The sequence below is a fragment of the Terrapene carolina genome, unplaced genomic scaffold (assembly GCF_002925995.2).
Source record: "Terrapene carolina triunguis isolate 2854851 unplaced genomic scaffold, T_m_triunguis-2.0 Scaffold69, whole genome shotgun sequence".
In the NCBI taxonomy this organism is placed as follows: Eukaryota; Metazoa; Chordata; order Testudines; family Emydidae; genus Terrapene; species Terrapene triunguis.
Window position 1 is genome coordinate 60212236 of NW_020664420.1, and position 20042 is coordinate 60232277.

At 44.1% G+C, this 20042-nt stretch overlaps 1 protein-coding gene across 2 annotated transcripts in view; it reads left to right on the forward strand.

The window, feature by feature from the left end:
- The window catches only part of FER (FER tyrosine kinase), a 388439-nt gene that overhangs the window by 277706 nt on the left and 90691 nt on the right, over positions 1-20042 (forward strand). For both annotated transcript variants that reach the window (XM_029910950.1, XM_029910951.1), the window contains one exon: positions 19733-19856. In XM_029910950.1, the coding sequence (XP_029766810.1) occupies positions 19733-19856 (124 nt within the window). The remainder of the gene's footprint in view (positions 1-19732; positions 19857-20042) is intronic.

A 20042-nucleotide genomic window follows, 5' to 3' on the forward strand; every position in this document is an offset into this window, starting at 1 on the left:
CCATTTCTCTCCAATCAGAACATCTGTGGCAGCTTGACCACTACGATCAAGGTCTACATGTGCGTGCAACATGCCACCATAGCATTGATCCCCATGGGTGGGACCACCCCTGCCCTTCCCCGGGCACTGGCCATATTGGGATCCATGGGGATCTTACAGAAGACACTAAGCAAACTCCCCAGTTCATGTAGATAAGGCTCTAGATCCCCATCTCCACCCTCGGAGACTGTAACTACTGAGACAAGAGAAGAACCTATGGCAGAACAGGAAGAGGGAATTGCTCCTGATACCTTGTCAAACAACATTAATTCATTCTCCTCATTAGATGAGGCAGTAATGCCCCCACCCTAAACCACCACTGATGACTTCAACCACTTTCAGGACTTCTTATTCAAAAGGGTGGCTGATAAGCTCAAAATTCCTCTGAAAAAAGTATTAGAAACGCAACATGAATTATTGGACATCTTACAGACATCTTCCTCATCCAAGATAGCATTGACAATTAATAGGGCGATAATGGAACCCGCTAAAACGGTATGGCAAACTCCAGCCACCATATCTCCTACCTGCAAAAGAGCAGATAAAAAGTACTACTTTCCCTTGAAAGAGACCCCTCTCACGAACATCTACTTCGACAAGAGGCAGATCACCTCCTCCGACTAGGGGCAGTGGAAGCAATTCCCATCCAATACAGGAGGAAGGGTTTCTGTTCCCACTATTTTTTCACACAGGGAAAAAAAAATGTGGGGTGGCAACCTATCTTGGATCTCAGACAACTGAACAAGTTCATGAGAAAACAAAGGTTCAAGGTGGTCATATTAACAACAATAACAACAACACTGGAACGGGGGACTGGTTTTCAGTCCTCGACCTACAGGACACTTATTTTCATATTACAATACATCCTGCCCAGAGGTGATTCCTGAGATTTATCTTAGGCAAAAACCACTCTAAATATAAGGTTCTACCTCTTGGCCTATGGCCAATGGCACCTCGAGTTTTTTCAAAAATTCTTGTGGTAGTAGTGGCGCACCTGAGAAAACAAGAGATGATAATATTCTATTACCTGGACAATTGTCTTCTGAAGTCACACACTCGATTAGACTCCATCCGGGCTACCCAACTGACAATAGACTTCGAGTCTGGGTCTACAAATAAACAAAAAACAGTCAACAATAGAACCAGTTCAACAACTAGAATTCATTGGGGCTTTACTCAATGGTAGTAAAAGCATCACTACCACAAAACGGATTTGACACAATAAATGCTCTCATATCCACAGTAAAGAACAGCCTACAGATTATAGCCCGCCCATGTCTCCAACTTCTGGGCCACATGGCAGCATGCATATTTGTGCTGAAACATGCACGTTTACATATGCGCTGCCTGCAGGGATGGCTAGGGAACTGTCTACATACCAAACAGACATGAATTAAACAGACGATTAACAATGCTACCCAAAGTCAAGAAATCCCTAACATGGTGGACTCAGCCACACAACATGTGCTCAGGGATCCCATTCATACAGGATCCTCCATCACCGATTATCACAACGGATGCCTCCCTCATAGGGTGGGGAGCACACATGCAACACCACACAGTTCAGGGGCTATGGTCTCCAGTCAAGACAAGACTACACATAAATCTGCTAGAATTCCGTGCTGTCCGCAATGCCTGCCTCCACTTCATACTGCTCATAAGGAATCAGAACATAAGGGTAATGACAAACAACATTGCTTGCATGTTCTACAAAAACAGGCCAGGGGAGGCCCCGATCACACTCACTATGCACTGAGGCTATGAGACTCTGGAACTGGTGCATCCAACACAATATTCACATCTCTGCCTCTTGCCTACCTGATATCAGAACACCTCGGCAGATGAGCTCAGACAATTTCCTTACGATCATGAGTGGGAGATGAACGATGAGCAGATATTCCAAAAATAGGGTCACCCGGAGATAGACCTATTTGCGACAGCCCAGAACAGCAAATGCCTGAGATTCTGCTCGAGAGCAGGTGTGGGAACACAATCAATGGGGGATGCATTTCGAACCAGATAGGACACATCTCTCCTATATGCATTCCCACCCATACCATTACTATCCAGAGTAATACAGAAAATAAGGACCGACAAAACAAGGGTCATCCTAATAGCCCCCATGTGGCCAAGACAAGTGTGGTATCCATACATAAAACATGTCAGCATGTGCTCCAATCACTCTCCCACCTCAGACGAACCTGTTAACACAATGCGAGGGTCAGGTTCACCATCCGAATATAGAGATGTTACATCTGAAAGCATGGCTCCTCTATGATTCTTTAATGATGAACTAGGTTGCTCAGAACAGGTCAAACAAGTGCTACTCCACAGTAGAAGATATACCACACGTATGACCTACTTACAAAAATGGAAGAGATTTACCGAATAGTGCACCGCCAAGCAAATCACTTCGGTATCGGCACTCCTGCCACTGATATTAGATTACATTCTTGAATTAAAACATTCCAGCCTGTCTCTCAGTCCAACAAAAGTACACCTTGTGGCTATCGCCACCTTTCACCAACAAATTGATGACACCACAATATTTGCTCACCCAAACACTAAAAGATTTCTCAAGAACATTCAAACCATTTTTCTGAAAGTAAGACCCCCCCCCCACAACCATGGGACTTAAACTTGGTCTTAACGGGTCTCACCTGAAAACTATTCGAACCCCTGGCAACCTGTTCCCTACTACACCTATCCATGAAGTTTGCATTTCTAATAGCAATCATGTCAGCTTGATGCGTGGGTGAAATAGGGTCTCTCATGGCAGACCCGCCATACATGATCTTTTTTAAAGATAAAGTTATATTAAGGACCCATCCTAAATTCCTCCCCAAGATACCCTCATCCTTCCATATTAATCAACCAATATATCTTCCAGCATTGTTTCCCAAACCACATGAGAATGCACTTGAAGCTACAGTGTACACCCTAGACGTTAGACGAGCATTAGCGTTCTATTTGGAGAGAGCCAAATCATTTAGAGCTTCACCAAAACTACTTGTATCCATCGCAGAATGGTCCAAAGGTGCCGCCATATCTACACAGAGGCTCACCAAATGGATATTTGGATGTATTCACCTATACTATCAATTAAAGGGTATACAGTCTCCAGTAGACACCAGAATGCACTCTACCAGATCAATATAATCATCAGTAGCATTTCTAAACAATGTCCCCCTCATAGACAAATGTAAAGCTGCCACCTGGGCCTCTGAACACACCTTTGGTAAACATTATGCAGTCACACAAGGCCTAGAGGCAGATTCCTGCCTGGGCGGAGCTTTGTTATATTCACTCACCCTACCAACTCTGAAATCCCTCCCATCGTAAGCAGGGCACTGCTCTACAGTCACCTGGAGTGGAGCACCCACAGGGACATCATTTGAAAAAGAAGAGAAGGTTACTCACCTTGTGCAGTACCTGGGGTTCTTTGAGATGTGTCCCCCTTTGGGTGCTCCACTACCCACCCTACTCCCCTCTACTTTGGAGTTCAAATGGCAGACTCTGTGGTAGAGAAGGAACTGAGGGGTACAGGTTGCACATATGCTAGATGAAGCGCCAATGGCGCCTCAAAGCAGGCACCGCGCATGCGTGACCTGGATGGGTACTGCTACTAAAATTCTCTGAGCAAAGGCACAGGGATGCCCGAACACCTGGAGTAGAGTACCCCACAGGGGGGCATATCTCGAAGAACCTCAGTTACTGCACAAGGTGAGTAACTTTCTCTTCAGCATATTGTTTCTCCAACCTTGCTGGGGTTGGAAGACAGACTTTAGAAATTTGCTTTTTCTTAGTGCCAGAGAAACTGTTCATAAAGAGGTCTTGTTGACTGTGCAGAATACATTCAATTTTGGAATCTGATTTTTTTTAAATACCTCCAAGTCTCTTCCTTGTAAATACCTCAAAAAATTCTAGTTGCTAATACAATGATGACCTTGACAATGCTGATTAAAATATTTAATAGCTGTAAAATAAACAATATTTTGAGATAGTTTCCTAAAAAAGACTCTAAAAAGTCTAAAGTTGTGGCTTATTAATGTTTGCTTTTGGGGAAACTCTGCAGAACACTGTAGCTTAGTTTTTTAGACATGTCATCTGCCAATGTGGAAAGAGAAGTGTTCTGGCCTTGATTTATTATTCCCAATTGTTTGTACAGTTATGGCTAGCTTTTCTTTTTGTTCAGATGAATATCTTCTTATCATTATTATTTACTTTTGACATCTAATTATCTTTAGTAGCTTGTTACAGGATATAGCAGAGGTTTTTTCCCCATATCAATTGTGGAGAACAACAACTCACTTGTAGGGGTAATTTTTGTATTCGTTTTGATCTATACAGATCTTTTCATGCATTATTTCCCCCACCCCCTTTTTTTTTAATCTTTCAACTCTTGTTACATTTATATTTGAGCTTATTCATAATTAGAAACATATTTGACAGTCAGTTATGTCTCTCCCACTGCTAATTTTGAATGTTCAGTTTTGAAATCTTCATTTCATTGTTTTGGGGGGGGGGTTCCCCCCTTTTCTGCCTTGTTCTTTTCATCCTTTCTGCTACAGTGAAGTTTAGTCCCTGTTGTTTATTAGACCCAGCAGGATTGTGGGTTAAAATAGCAGATACTACATTGTCCACTTCAGATAGATAATCCTATTGTTTCTTAACAAGGCTCTTAGGGCAATCATATGCAAGGAGTTCCCATTAAAAACTAATCTGAGCTAGAAAATTTATTTTGAGCAATAAGAAGACTCTGATTGTGGCACACTCCCTATTTTATCCTGAGCTAATTTTTCATGGAAGGAATATGCCAATTGCTTTGTTGGAGTTCCCAGAAGAGATTTTGAATCCTTGTGTTAAACAAAGCTAACTCAATTAGCTTTCTTGAGCTTCATCCTATTTTAGTAATACAAATAACATATATGATTATTGTTTGCTATTGATTATTGTTTCCTATTGAATTATTTCCTCTTTGGACACTTGTACTTTGGCCACCTTCTCTGACCAGCACAGAAGTTTCTCTTCTATATCTGTTCTTTTGTCATTCCTCCTATATATTTCATTCTTGGCCTGCATGGATCATTTGTTGGTGCATACTGGACTTCTGTTGTTTGTTTTTACCAAAATTGTAAACTAAACTGCTTTGGTTGTTTTCTTGTTCCTTTTCAAGTAAGTGGACATTTTTTCAAACATGGATAAATGGCCAACTATACCCGCAATGATTTTGTTGATTATAAACCAATTTCTAATTTAGTTTTCACAAAGGGGCTGGAGAAAAACATTGCACTGCAAAAATATAGTAGTATTTTATTATTACTTTTATCTTCGTACAGTACCCAAAAGTGTTCGTGATGCTTTATAGAATAAAAGCCACAGTACCTACTAGAAGGGTTTGCAATCTAATTCTAGAGATGTCTCATTAGAGAAATAACCAAAAGGGGAGACAATAAGGGAAAGGGAGGATAAAGATTACAATAATGAGGTAATTATTAGTATTGAAATGTCAGCTGTGACCAGAGTCTGTAACTATCATCTTCTCATTGTATATTTTTCTCACATTTCACACTTACTGTACTACTTTTAAATCTTTGTGCAGCTAGCTTCTATAAGTATTTTCAGTTAGAGTTTTATCAGTTTGTTTGGAAAGTTCCACTGTCAGGCACTGTTTTTGGAGTGGTTTATATCCTGTTTCTCTAAACATTTAATTTAATTAATATATTCTATTGAATCAATTTTGGATTGTATTGAGATTCTCTAAGTGCTCCAATTTAGCTTATTTAATATTTACATTTTGGCTGGTTCAGTTCTAAGATTTATTATATCTTAGTGCAGTTATGTGGAATATTTGGATCTTTTCAGAGACCGAACATTATCTGATGGCTTTCACCTGTGAATTTATAAATGGCAAAGAATTCCCCCCAAATTAAACACTGATCAAACTGAAATCCCCAAAATGATCGCTACATTTTATACCATCTATAATTTTGCATCTTGATGGGTCCCCCATATGTGTTTGTTTCTTCAGACCCTTGAATTGTGGGGTAACCATGTTGGAACACAATAAAAACATCACTAAATATTATTGTCATCATTTTAGGACTGTTACTGGAGTGTGCCCTTTTCTCTCCAAAGTTTATTTGGCAACATTAATTCCTTTTTCAGGAACAGCAAAGCTCAATTCTGAAACTTGTGCCATGATTTTCTGGACTTCTTTTTAAACTGACCAGATGTTTTCAGCTTATTGAGATTTCAGCAGTTAGGGCCTTCACTGGGACCAAGTCAACCCAGAACACTACTCTTGTCATAAAGACCATATGCAGGCTTCCTGTAGTGTCCTTGGTTGATTTTAAACTCATGGTAATTACTTTACCATGGGGGGCTTTGTGTGGACAGACCCTTTATATTTTGGACTTGCTAACCTCCTCGTATGTGCCTTCATCTTCAGTGTGGTGCCTCAAGCAGAAGCTTCTTTCTTTCCCATATTCAATTCCAGTTAATTCATTTGTGGCCAGGGCTTTGTCTTCTTGTACGTCCTTCAATAGATCGTTAGGAATTCTGAATCTCTCTATTCTAAATCCTCTAGACTGAAGACATCTTTTCATTCTGGTATTTGTTTAATATTTTTAGTGTTACTTGGTATTTTTGTCTTCATTATAAAGTGCTTTGAGTCACTATGTGTGAACAGTGCTATAAATATTTTTACTCTGTTGTATCAGCAATTTAGCGAAACTCATGGTTTCCATAAATACTAGCATTAAGTTATTTTAAAAAAAAAATCCTTACACATATAATTAAGGTTCCATATGTGAACAAAATGTTTATTTGTTAAATACAAACATAGTAGTCCTTCTTCGAGAGATGTCCCTATGGGTGCTCCATTCCAGGTGTTGGTGCACCCCTGCGCCTTCGCTCAGAGATTTTGACAGCAGTGCTCGTACCGGTCGTGCACACGCAGAGCCTGACCCACGTATTGAGAGTGCTTTAATAATACGCGTGCGCGACCAGTCTCCTCAGTTCCTTCTCTACTGATTGAAACTGCTTCTCATGCAAAAGTCATTAGGACCAGCCTCAGACCCGGGTGCCGACTGAGCTGCACACCGCAACGGAAGCAGTGCCAACACATAGACTCATAGACTTTAAGGTCAGAAGGGACAATTATGATAATCTAGTCTGACCTCCTGCACAACGCAGGCCACCGAATCTCACCCACCCACTCCTATAACAAACCCCTAACTTATGCCTGAGTTATTGAAGTCCTCAAATCGTGTTCTCATTCTGCCAGCACCATCATCCTCTGAATTGGCCGGCAGTGAAACAAGGCTCAGGACACCGGTGCAGATGAACCCTCCTGCACAGAAAATTCCTCTCACGCAGCCCTCACCTCGCAGAGGCGCTGCGGCACCACAATTTACACAGTCAATGGACCTGCTGGTGTCACCTATCTTTCAGTCACCCCTACTTAACACCTACTTCTCTCCGGACACTCATGCAATGTCCGGACAGCTTTCTTCCAGTGATGAGGAATCTGGGCTGCAGGGAGATTTTTCACCCTATCAGGTCTCCCGTTCACAGACCCCAGTCAATATGAGTCATAAAAAAGCTACTTCGTCCTACTCCCAGGATCCCACCCCATGGTGTGTAAACCCATGGATGGGACCACCCAGGCCCTTTCCACCATAGTGGCAATATTGGGCTCCATGGCACCTTATACTTGGGACCACATTCGCTATGCCACCACAGCCAGGCGCTAGACCAGCTCAGTACTGCCAGTTGACGAATCTGCCACTGACTCACGACATCAGGCAGCCCCTTAGAATTATAGAAACATAGAATATCAGGGTTGGAAGGGACCTCAGGAGGTCATCTAGTCCAACCCCCTGCTCAAAGCAGGACCAATTCCCAACTAAGTCATCCCAGCCAGGGCTTTGTCAAGTCTGACCTTAAAAACCTCTAAGGAAAGAGATTACACCACCTCCCTAGGTAACCCATTCTAGTGCTTCACAACCCTCCTAGTGAAAAAGTTTTTCCTAATATCCAACCTAAACCTCCCCTACTGCAACTTGAGACCATTACTCCTTGTTCTGTCATCTGCTACCATGAGAACAGTCTAGATCCATCCTCTTTGGAACCCCCTTTCAGGTAGTTGAAAGCAGCTATCAAATCCCTCCTCATTCTTCTCTTCTGCAGACTAAACAATCCCAGTTCCCTCAGCCTCTCCTCATAAGTCATGTGCTCCAGCCCCCTAATCATTTTTGTTGCCCTCCGCTGGACTCTTTCCAATTTTTCCATATCCTTCTTGTAGTGTGGGGCCCAAAACTGGACACAGTACTCCAGATGAGGCCTCACCAATGTCAAATAGAGGGGAATGATCACATCCCTCAATCTGCTGGCAATGCCCCTACTTATACAGCCCAAAATCCCATTAGCCTTCTTGGCAACAAGGGCACACTGTTGACTCATATCCAGCTTCTCGTCCACTGTAACCCCTAGGTCCTTTTCTGCAGAACTGCTTCCTAGCCATTCGGTCCCTAATCTCTAACAGTGAATGGAATTCTTCCGTCCTAAGTGCAGGACTCTGCACTTGTCCTCGTTGAACCTCATCAGGTTTCTTTTGCCCAATCCTCTAATTTGTCTAGGTCCTTCTGTATCCTATCCCTACCCTCCAGCGTATCTACCACTGCTCCCAGTTTAGTGTCATCTGCAAACTTGCTGAGAGTGCAGTCCACGCCATCCTCCAGATCATTAATGAAGATATTGAATAAAACCAGCCCCAGGACCGACCCTTGGGGCACTCCACTTGATACCGGCTGCCAACTAGACATGGAGCCATTGATCACTACCCATTGAGCCCGACGATCTAGCCAGCTGTCTATCCATCTTATAGTCCATTCATCCAGCCCATACTTCTTTAACTTGCTGGCAAGAATACTGTGGTATTTCACAACTGCAGGATCAATCAGAATCTACCTCCTCCAACCCCGTAGACCCAATTGTTACACCTGATGAAGGATTACTGCCTCCTCCCCTGACATCTTCAGCTGATTTTTCAAAATTTCAGGACCTCTTTAAAAGAGTTGCCAATGAGCTAAGGATTAACCTACAGGACGTTCCTGAACAACAACATGAGCGAACCAACATCCTGCAGCCCTCTACTTCTTCCAGGATTGCATTACCGATCACCGCAGCCCTCATGGAACCTGCCAAAGCCATTTGGCAAACACCGGCTGCAAGCCTGTCTACCTGCAAGCGAGCAGATCGGAAGTACTTTATCCTTTCCAAGGGCTCTGAATTCCTTTTCACTCATCCAGCGCCAAACTCGCTGGTAGTAGACGCAGTCAACCAAAAGAACAAACGACAGTTTCCCCGCTCCACCCCATCCAACAAGGATAATAAGCAATTAGATCTGCTCGGATGCAAGATATACGCGTCTTCCATGTTATGATTTTGCATCGTTAATTATACAGCCATTCTGGCAAAATATGGCCACAAAAATTATAGTAAACTTATGGACTTTATTGATGACATTCTAGAGGAAAAGAAACAACAATTTACAGCCATAGTTTCTGAGGGACAAATCATCTCCTGTACAGCTCTTCAAGCTGCCCTCGATGCGGCCAATACTGCAGCAAGATCCACTGCCACAGTAGTTGTGATGCGCTGAGGTTCATGGCTCTCATCCTCTTCCTTTCCTCGGAGGTCCAAATGATCTCCCCTTTGATGGCAACAAACTTTTTGCCTCCACGACGAATGATGTACTTCATTCCATGAAGGTCTCAAGGGCAACTCTCCGGTCTCTAGGAATTCAAACCCCTACAACCAGAAGGAGACAATATAGATACCAACAGTACCAGCGTCCATGCTACCCCACATACATCCATCAATCCCATAGATCACGCGAGCAAGAACAGCAAAGCCAAAGACCTGGGTACCAATGCCATCGGCCCAACTTCTCAGCAGCATCTCAACCCCCTCCGACTAATAAGCAAATTTGAAGCCTTGGTCGAGGGTATAGAAAACAACATTGCCACTTCTGCGCTTACACCGCCTGCCCCTATTTTGGACACCACCTACTCCCATTCTCCCATCAATGGCAGAACATTACCACCGACAAGTGGGCTATAGAGGTCGTCACAATTGGCTATTCCATCTCTTTCCTCTCCTTGCCTCCCACCCATCCACCCTCCCCGTCCCTCTTCAGGGACCCCTCTCACGAGCAACTGCTCTTCCAAGAAGTACAACATCTCCTTCAATTGGAAGCAATGGAAGTCGTGCCCGAACAACACAGAGGAAAAGGTTTCCACTCCCATTACTTTTCAACAAAAGAAAACAGGGGGATGGCTACCAATTCTCAACCTCAGGCAGATCAAGAAATTCATCAAAAAGCAAAAGTTCAAAATGGTTACCCCCACCACCATAATCCCAGCACTGGAGCAGGGCGATTGGTTTTCAGCCCTTGACCTACAGGACGCCTACTTTCATGTGACTATACATCCGTCCCACAGACGTTTTCTTAGTTTTACCCTCAGTTCGATACATTTTCAATATAGGGTGTTGTCCTTCGTGCCCTCCGTGTTTTTTCCAAACTCCTAGCTGTAGTCACTGCCTACTTCAGGAAATGGAGGGGTATAATATTTCCTTACCTCGACGACTGTCTCCTCAAAGCCTCAACGCTCGATGAAGCTCTTTGATCCACACAGCTGACCGTCGCCTGCTTCCTGTCCCTCGGCCTGCAAATAAAAGAAATCCACCTTATCTCCTACCCAACAACTGGAGTTCATAGGAGCACACCTTGATTCCCGGAAGGGAATAGCATCTCTCCCAACCGTTTCAACACCATAAAACTTCTGGTCACAAAACTTCATAACAGTCCCCATGTCACTGCTCGGGACTGCCTACAACTTTTAGGTCACATGGCCTCGTGTACTTTCGCCTGTACATGAGGTGCTTCCAAGTTTGGTTGGTCACAGTTTACAGACCGAACGTACACAGTCTAAACAAACCTCTATCCATACCCTTCAGAGTCAAGGACTCCCTCCTATGGTGGACAGTTCCCTCCAACCTCTGCTCAGGATGTTCCATCCATTATAATGACTACCGATGCATCCCTCACAGGATGGGGAGCACACATGCCCCATCATACAGCCCAGGGGCTAGGGTCTTCCACCAAAATCTCCCTACACATAAACCTTCTAGAACTTCAAGCCATACGCAACGCCTGCCGTCACTTCCTCACATTCATTAAGAACCAACATGTTCGAATAATGACAGACAACATTGCCTGCAAGTTCTATGTAAACAGACAGGGAGGAGCTCGATCTCACTCGCTTTGCCCAGAAGCTATGAAGCTCTGGAATTCATGCCTCACACACAACATCCACATGTCAGCGGCCTATGTACCCGGGGCCCTGAATACCACTGCGGACGAACTAAGCAGATGATTTCCTTGAGATCATGAATGGGAGATAAAGAAGACGGGCATACGCAACATAGTCCGCATTTGGGGCTACCCAACACTGGACCTCTTCGCGGCTGCAAAGAACAAGAAATGTCCCGAATTTTGCTTCAGAGCGGGACTGGGCAAACATTCCCTAGGAGATGCATTCATGATCTCATGGGATTAAGACTTACTGTATGCATTTCCCTCGATACCGCTTCTCCACAGGGTTCTGACAAAGATATGAACAGATTGTGCCACGGTAATTCTGATTGCCCCGTCGTGGCCCAGACAACTATGGTATCCGTTCCTCACCAGAATGTCAATTCGCCCCCCAATTTCATTGCCTCTCGCTCCGAACCTCCTATTACAGCAACATGGCCGATTTCTCCACCCCAACCTATCCATGCTTCATCTCAAAGCTTGGGTCTAACATAGTTCTCACAAAGTGAACTAGTATGCTCTGAACAGGTTCAAAGAGTACTCTTACATAGCAGAACACAGTCTACTCGCACCACCTGTCTCCAAAAGTGGAAACGATTCACACAGTGGTTCTCAATCAAACAAATTCCTCCCACTTCCGCACCTTTTCCGTTAATACTTGACTACCTATTAGACCTTAAGCAATCTGGCCTTTCTTTCAGCTCCATCAAAGTCCATTTAGCTGCTATTACAACTTTTCACCACAAGATCGACAATACCTCTGTTTTTGCCCATCCAATCACCAAGCGTTTTCTCAAAGGGCTCCAATCCCTATATCCAGATATTAAACCCCCTACCCCTCCACGGGACTTTCACTTAGTATTAACCTGCTTAACTCAACAATCTTTTGAGCCACTAGCCACATGCTCTCTCTTACACCTCTCCATGAAAACAGCATTGTTAGTGGCAATCACCTCTGCCAGACACGCAGGAGAAATAGCAGCGCTCATGGCGGACGCACCCTACACAATATTTTCTAAGGACAAAGTTACCCTCCGACTACACCCCAAATTTCTTCCAAAAGTGCATTCGTCTTTTCACATCAACAAACCTATACACCTACCACCCTTCTTTCCCAAACCGCTAGCAAACTCCTTTGAATCCCCAATGATTACGTTGGATGTACGCAGGGCTCTGTCCTTTTATTTGGATAGAACCAAGCCTTTTAGGAATTCTTCCAGACTCTCTTGTCTCCAGTGCAGAGCGATCCAAAGGGACACCTATTTCTACCCAGAGACTTTCCAATTGTATCCGACTATGCTATCAACTAAAGGATGCAACTCCTCCAGTCTGCATCAGAACTCACTCCACTAGATCTGTACTTACCTCCATGGCTTTTCTACGCAAAGTTCCTCTGGCTAACATTTGTAAAGCGGCCACTTGGACTTCTGAACACACATTTGTTAAGCATTATGCCCTTACTCAAGGCCCTCTTACTGATACATGGTTGGGCAGAGCCGTATTATCCACTGTATTCCTACCAGATCCGAAGTCCCTAGCTCCTTGAGATACACTGCTTTTAAGTCACCTGGAGTGGAGCACCCACAGGGACGTCTCTCAAAGAAGAAGAGGAGGTTACTCACATGTGCAGTAACTGACGTTCTTCAAGATGAGTGTCCCTGTGGGTGCTCCACTATTCACCCGCCTCCCTTCTACTTCGGAGTTGGGGTAGCCTATGTTGTAGAGAAGGAACTGAGGAGACTGGTCATCCACGCGTACTATTAAAGCACTCTCAATGCGTGGGGCAGGCTCTGCGCATGCGTGACCGGTGTGAGTACTGCTTTCAAAATCTCCGAGTGACGGCGCAGGGGCTCACCAACACCTGGAGTGGAGCACCCACAGGGACACTCATCTTGAAGAACATCAGTTACTGCACAGGTCAGTAACCTCCTCTTATTATTCTTATTACTTTTTCTTGAAGATGATTTACAGCCTGTGCTATGACTAGAAAGATGCTGTTGCAGTAGCGGAAAGAGGAAAGGCCACCTTTACTGATGGAATGGTTATCAGACTGCTCTCTGTCAGCACCTGCTTTCCATCAGCCAGAAAATATTAGATGAAATATAGATAATCCTAGCATCCATTTCATTCTCTGTGTTTTAAAATGTCTAATAATATTTGAGCTCTATCTCTAGGTCATTAGGGTTTAGTTTTATTGGCACAGCAGCTCTTTTTTATTTGTAGAATGTTCTTTGTTGTATACTTTTTCTGTGAATTTGTTGTATCCTGCTTTATTTGACAGGTCCTGATTTCAAGACAAAGAATGACAAAAGTTAGACCTTGTCTACACTACAGGTTACTTCGGTATAATTTACATTTCTCAGGGGTGTGAATAATCAACACCTCCGAGCAGTGTAAGTTACACTGACCTAAGCGCTGGTGTAGACAGCGCTACGTCGGCGGGATAGCTTCTCTCATAGACATAGCTATCACCTGTCATGGAGGCAGGAGTTATTAAACTGATGGGAGAGTTCTTTCCTGTCAGTTTAGACTGTCTCCACCACAAATGCTACTGCAGCGCAGTTGCGCCACTATACATGCTGTAGTATAGACAGAGCATTAGAGATGGAAAAAACCTATTTGGCCATCTAGTCCACCCTATGCCAATGCAGGATTGTTCTCTGCTGTACATGTACTAGTGCATTATCCAGTTTAGCTTTAAGTGTGCCCAAATGATGGGGCTTCTTCCACTTTACTTGGGAGATTATTTCATAGTCTAATAGAACTCACTGGCAGGAAGTTTTTTGCAAATATTTATCACACATTTTTCATTTTTAGTTTCATCCCATTTTTCCTATTTGTAGTGCACCCTCTTGAACCATTTTTGTGTTTTGACTCTTATTCCATAGAGTTGATCAAACCCTTAGTGTTCAGTCAGTAGGTATTCTGTTCTTTTCATCTTTCATTAGATCTTAAAAAGCAGTATCCAGAACTTTGCAAAGACAGACCCTTAGAATATGTCTACACTGCAATAAAACACCCGTGGCTGGCCCAGATCAGCTGACTTGTGCTTCCAGGGCTCAGGCTGCAGGGCTGTTGAGGCTTAAGGCTGGTCTACACGGGGGGGGGGGATCGATCCAAGATACGCAACTTCAGCTACGCGAATAGCGTAGCTGAAGTCGAAGTATCTTGGATTGAATTACCTGGGGTCCACACGGCGCGGGATCGATGGCCGCGGCTCCCCCGTCGACTGCGCTACCGCTGCTCGCTCTGGTGGAGTTCCGGAGTCGACGGTGAGCGCGTTCGGGGATCGATATATCGCGTCTTAACGAGACGCAATCTATCGATCCCGGATAAATCGATTGCTACCCGCCGATACGGCGGGTAGTGAAGACATACCCTTGGGCTGGATCCCGGGCTCTGGATCCCACCCTCCTTGTGGGGTCCCTGAGCTTGGATGTCTACACTGCACTTTTATAGCCTGTCAGGCCAACTTCTGCAAGCCTAGGCCCCTTCCATGGGCCAGTGTTTTATTGCACTGTGCACCTACACTTGGGGGCCATGGGTCAGATGAGCATAGTTTAGCAAAACTCCATTGCTGCTCTAAACCAGTGGTTCTCAACCTTTTTTCATTTGAGGACACCTGAAAAATTTAGAATGGTGGTGTGGATCCCTTTGGAAATTTCAAATAGAAGTCCAGACCCCTTTAGAAATCTATTGTATGTATATATAGTTGAAATCTGTTCAGACAGTTTTCATTCTAAGTCTTATACATAATCCATGGACCCCCCAGAGGTCTGCAGACCACAGGTTGAGAACCACTGGTCCAAACTACACCATACCAGCCCTTGGTCAGCCCTGGAATGGAGAACCACAATCTGCTGTGGTTCTCCCCTTCTCCCCTGGTTGTGCCCAGCCAGTACTGCATGCACTTGAGGATTGAGCTTGTAACCTTTATGCAGCTATAATGCATGTAGTTATATATCATGTAAAACCGAACTGATTTCACATCAGCATTTTATTCCAGTATATGATGACTAGGCTGTTGATTAATCGCAGATAATTCACACGGTTAACTCAAAAAAATTAATCACGATTAAAAAAATTAGTTGCGATTAATCGCAGTTTTAATCGCACTGTTAAACAATAAAATACCAATTGAAATTTATTAAATATTTTGGGATGTTTTTCTACATTTTCAAATATATTGATTTCAATTACAGCACAGAATACAAAGGGTACAGTGCTCACTTTATATTATTATTTTTTATTACAAATGTTTGCACTGTAAAAATGATAAAAGAAATAATATTTTTCAATTCACCTCATATGAGTACTGTAGTGCAATCTCTCTATCATGAAAGTGCAACTTACAAATGTAGATTTTTTTGTTACGTAACTGCACTCAAAAACAAAACAATGTAAAACTTGAGTCTACAAGTCCACTCAGTCCTACTTCTTGTTCAGCCAGGCGCTAAGACAATCAAGTCTGTTTACATTTACGGGAGATAAAGCTGCCCACTTCTTATTTACAATGTCACCTGAAAGTGAGAGCAGGCGTTCGCATGGCACTTTTGTAGCTGGCATTGCAAGGTATTTACGTGCCAGATATGCTAAACGTTTGTATGCCCCTTCATGCTTCGGCTACAATTCCAGAGGATATGCTTCCATGCTGATGACTATAAAAAAAATGAGTTGATTGAATTTATGACTCAATTCCTTGGGGGACAATTGTTTGTCTCCTGCTCTGTTTTACCCACACTCTGCCATATATTTCATGTTATAGAAATCTCAGGTGATGGCCCAAAACATGTTTGTTTTAAGAACACTTTCACTGCAGATTTGACAAAATGCAAAGAAGGTACCAATGTAGATTTCTAAAGATAGCTACAGCACTTGACCCAAGGTTTAAGAATCTGAAGTGTCTTCCAAAATCTGAGAGGGATGAGGTGTGGAGCATGGTTTCAGAAGTCCTAAAAAAGCAACACTCCAATGCAGAAACTACAGAACCTGAACCAGTAAAAAAGAAAATCAACCTTCTGCTGGTGGCATCTGACTGAGAGGATGAAAATGAATATGTGTTGGTCCCCACTGCTTTGTATTGTTATTGAGCAGAACCCGTCATCAGCATGGACGCATGTCCTCTGGAATGGTTGAAGCATGAAGGGACATATGAATCTTTAGTGCATCTGGCACGTAAATATCTTGTGATGCCGGCTACAACAGTGCCATGCGAATGCCTGTACTCCCTTTCAGGTGACATTGTAAACAAGAAGTGGGCAGCATTAACTCCTGCAAATGTAAACAAACTTGTTTGTCTTAGTGATTGGCTGAACAAGAAGTAGGACTGAGTGTACCTGTAGGCGCTAAAGTTTTACATTGTTTTGTTTTTGAGTGCAGTTTGGAACAAAAAAAAATCTACATTTGTAAGTTGCACTTTCATGATAGAGAGGTTGCACTACAGTAATTGTATCAGGTAAATTAAAAATACTATTTCTTTTGCTTTTTACAGTGCAAATATTTGTAATAAAAATTTTTTAACTTGAGCAGGGTACTTTTTGTATTCTGGGTTGTAATTGAAATCAATATATTTGAAAATGTAGAAAACAACCAAAATATTTAAATAAATGGTATTCTGTTATTGTTAAAGAGCAAGATTAATTATGCGATTAATTTTTTAATTGCGCGATTAATCGCGATAAATTTTTTAAATCAATTGACAGCCCTAGTGATGACACAGGGCCAGTGCAACCACTAGGCGAACTAGGTGGTTGCGGGCACCAAAAAGCGGTGCCCTGGCTCGGCAGGGAGGAGCCGCCTTCTGGAGGCACCGGAGAGCCAGAGCGTCGGCTTACAGGGACGGCGAGCCCTAGCCATGGAGGAGCCGGCGTGGCTCAGAGGGTCAGCAGCCCTGCAAAGGCGGCGGCGCCCCCCGCCCCTCCTGCCCAGGCTGCGGCCTGGCGGCTCCTCCCGGGGGCTCCTGCAGGCTGCAGCAGATACATGCGGGCGGTGGCCCCCGTGCGCCCTCCCGGCTCCCTCCTCGCCGCGCTCGGGCTCTGTGGCTCCCAGGAGTGTGAGCCGCCACCACCGCCGCTGCCCCTCCTGGAGCAGTCTCAGGGCCCCGCGCCCCGACGATGGCGGCGGCTCACATGCCCGGGAGCCACAGAGCCCGAGCACAGCGAGGGGGGTAGCTGGGGGGGCACATGGGGGCCGGCGCCCGCATGTATCCACTGCAGCCTGCAGGAGCCCCCGGGGGGGGGGGGGGCCGGGCCGCAGCCTGGGCAGGAGGGGCGGGGGGGTGCGGCTGCTCCCCGCTAGCAGCGTCGCCGCCTTTGCAGGGCTACTGCCCCCCTGCGCCGCGCCGGCTCCTCCATCGCTGGGGCTCACCGACGCTCTGGCTCTCCGGTGCCTCCGGAAGGTGGCTCCTTCCTGCCGAGCTGCTGCAGCGGCCCAAGCCCGGCAAAGCCAGTGAGTGGACTCGGGGCAGGTGCCGCCGGGATGGGGTGGGGAGGGCTTGCAGGGGAGGGCTTGCGAGGGGGCTGTGCACCAGGGCCGGCTTTAGAGCGATTCACCCGATTCCCCCGAATTGGGCCCCGTGCCCCTAAGAGGGCCCTGCAATGTCCCTAAGGACGCTCCGCCGCCGAAGGCACCGGCAGCCAATAGAGCTGCCGCCAAAGTCCCGCCGCTGTCTTCAGCGGCAGCTCTTTCGAATCGGGCCCCACAGTGCCTAAAGCCTGCCCTGCTGTGCACCCTCCAGGGGAGTTCAGAGGCGGGGAGGGGTGAACCTGGTCTGGGGAGCAGCCCCTGGGCACGGCTGGCCCCTGGGCACGGCTGGCCCCTGGGCACAGCTGGCCCCTGGGGTCTATAAAGGCTCATTGGGATTTGCCCCTCAATGAACCGATGTGCAAGGGGGGGGAGCGCAAGAAAGTTTCGCCTAGGGCGCAAAATATCCTTGCACCAGCCCTGTGATGGCATATATACATATGTACATGCCTAAGTGAAATGTGTGTATCTATATATCTATCATGTACATTCCTTTAAAAAGCTCTCATTTTATTCCTGGGAATTGGTAAATAATAAAGGATACATAAAAGATGATAAAATATTATTCACATTCTCTTGTCACGTTCGCCTGACACAAAAAAGTTAATCAGAAATTAGGTTGAAGGAAAGCATATTTGTTTCTAAAATGTTTGTGGTGCCCCGTGGGTAATCAAAGGGGGTAAAGCAGCAGAGTTTTGGCAGTAGGTTAAGCTTACTGGGAGCTTTCATTAAGGAACCAACCCAGTAAGCCATCACCTCTAGAGCTTTTGTATCAAAAGAAGCATAGATTCTTGGTAATGTGGGTAAAAAAGTGTAGGAGTTGACGATTAAGATGCTAATTCCTTTCACAAACATTCCAGCTTAATATTTGAGGGCTATAGAGATAGAAGGAGCAAATGTCTGCTGTTAATAAAACCTTTCTCTAATAACCCCTCAGTTTATCTCTTATAATGTGAAATATAAATAGATATTTCCTGCTAAGAAAATCCCTGCTGAAACTTTTAACATATGGTAATGCCTCTTTTTAGTGCCAAGAAGGACAGTATATGAAAACTGTCATGGGGCATTACTTGAGAGAGGATCACTAGAATCAGTTCAGTACACAGTAAAATGAAATGAAGGCTAGAGAAATGGCTCTCTGTATAATAACATGTAAACCTTCAGACTTGAAAAAGCTGTACTATGACTTCTGGCATTGCCTGCTGCAATGAGGCATATTTTAGATTTTAATTCACGTTTCTAACCATCAGCATGTAGCAGTGCATCGCTTCCCGTAATCTCTTTCTCTCTTGTTTACTTTTGCCCTAATCATCAATCGCAGAGACATTACTTAACTGTTATAAATCTGCAAATACAAACTCATCATCTATTGCAATATTCAGTTTTTAATAAACTGTTGCAGCTGAAAGATGTGATTAAAGCTACTTTTTATGACACCCTATTATCCATAGATTCTTTACTCCATAATTCATAGTTATGCAAATATATATTGAATATACATAGAGAAATATGATGTATAGTGTAGTAAAAATATGGACTTGATTAATTTTTTCATTCTTTGTACAGCTTGCACATTGAAGCACTTAAAGCAATATTCAGGGCAGCTTAAGGAGGCCACATAATGATGAGAATGTATTCTTTCCATTTTCTTTTTTATCTTAGCCTCAAACAAATTGGTTGAAAAGCATGGCTGATAGTGTAATACTTTTTGTTCAGTCAAGCATCACTAATAAGAGATAAATGTGAGTATCATTGCTGTCATGTCTCATTGTCCATCTATTTCTCTAGGAGGCGATTTCCTCTCCTTTTTAAGAAAGAAGAAGGATGAGCTAAAAACCAAACAGTTAGTGAAATTTTCATTAGATGCTGCTGCTGGTATGGCATATCTCGAGTCTAAAAACTGTATACACAGGTAAGGAAGATATTTATTTTCCATACTACAGTTTTGGCCACTTTAATGGCTAGATAACAGAGTAAATGTGTAGTGCTTAATATAAACTGGATGGATCTTTAAAATGTAAAATAAGCTACATTTTTTTAAGAGATCTGATTCTGTGTGTAGTTTTTAATTCAATGATTAGTAACTCTGGTTTCAAGC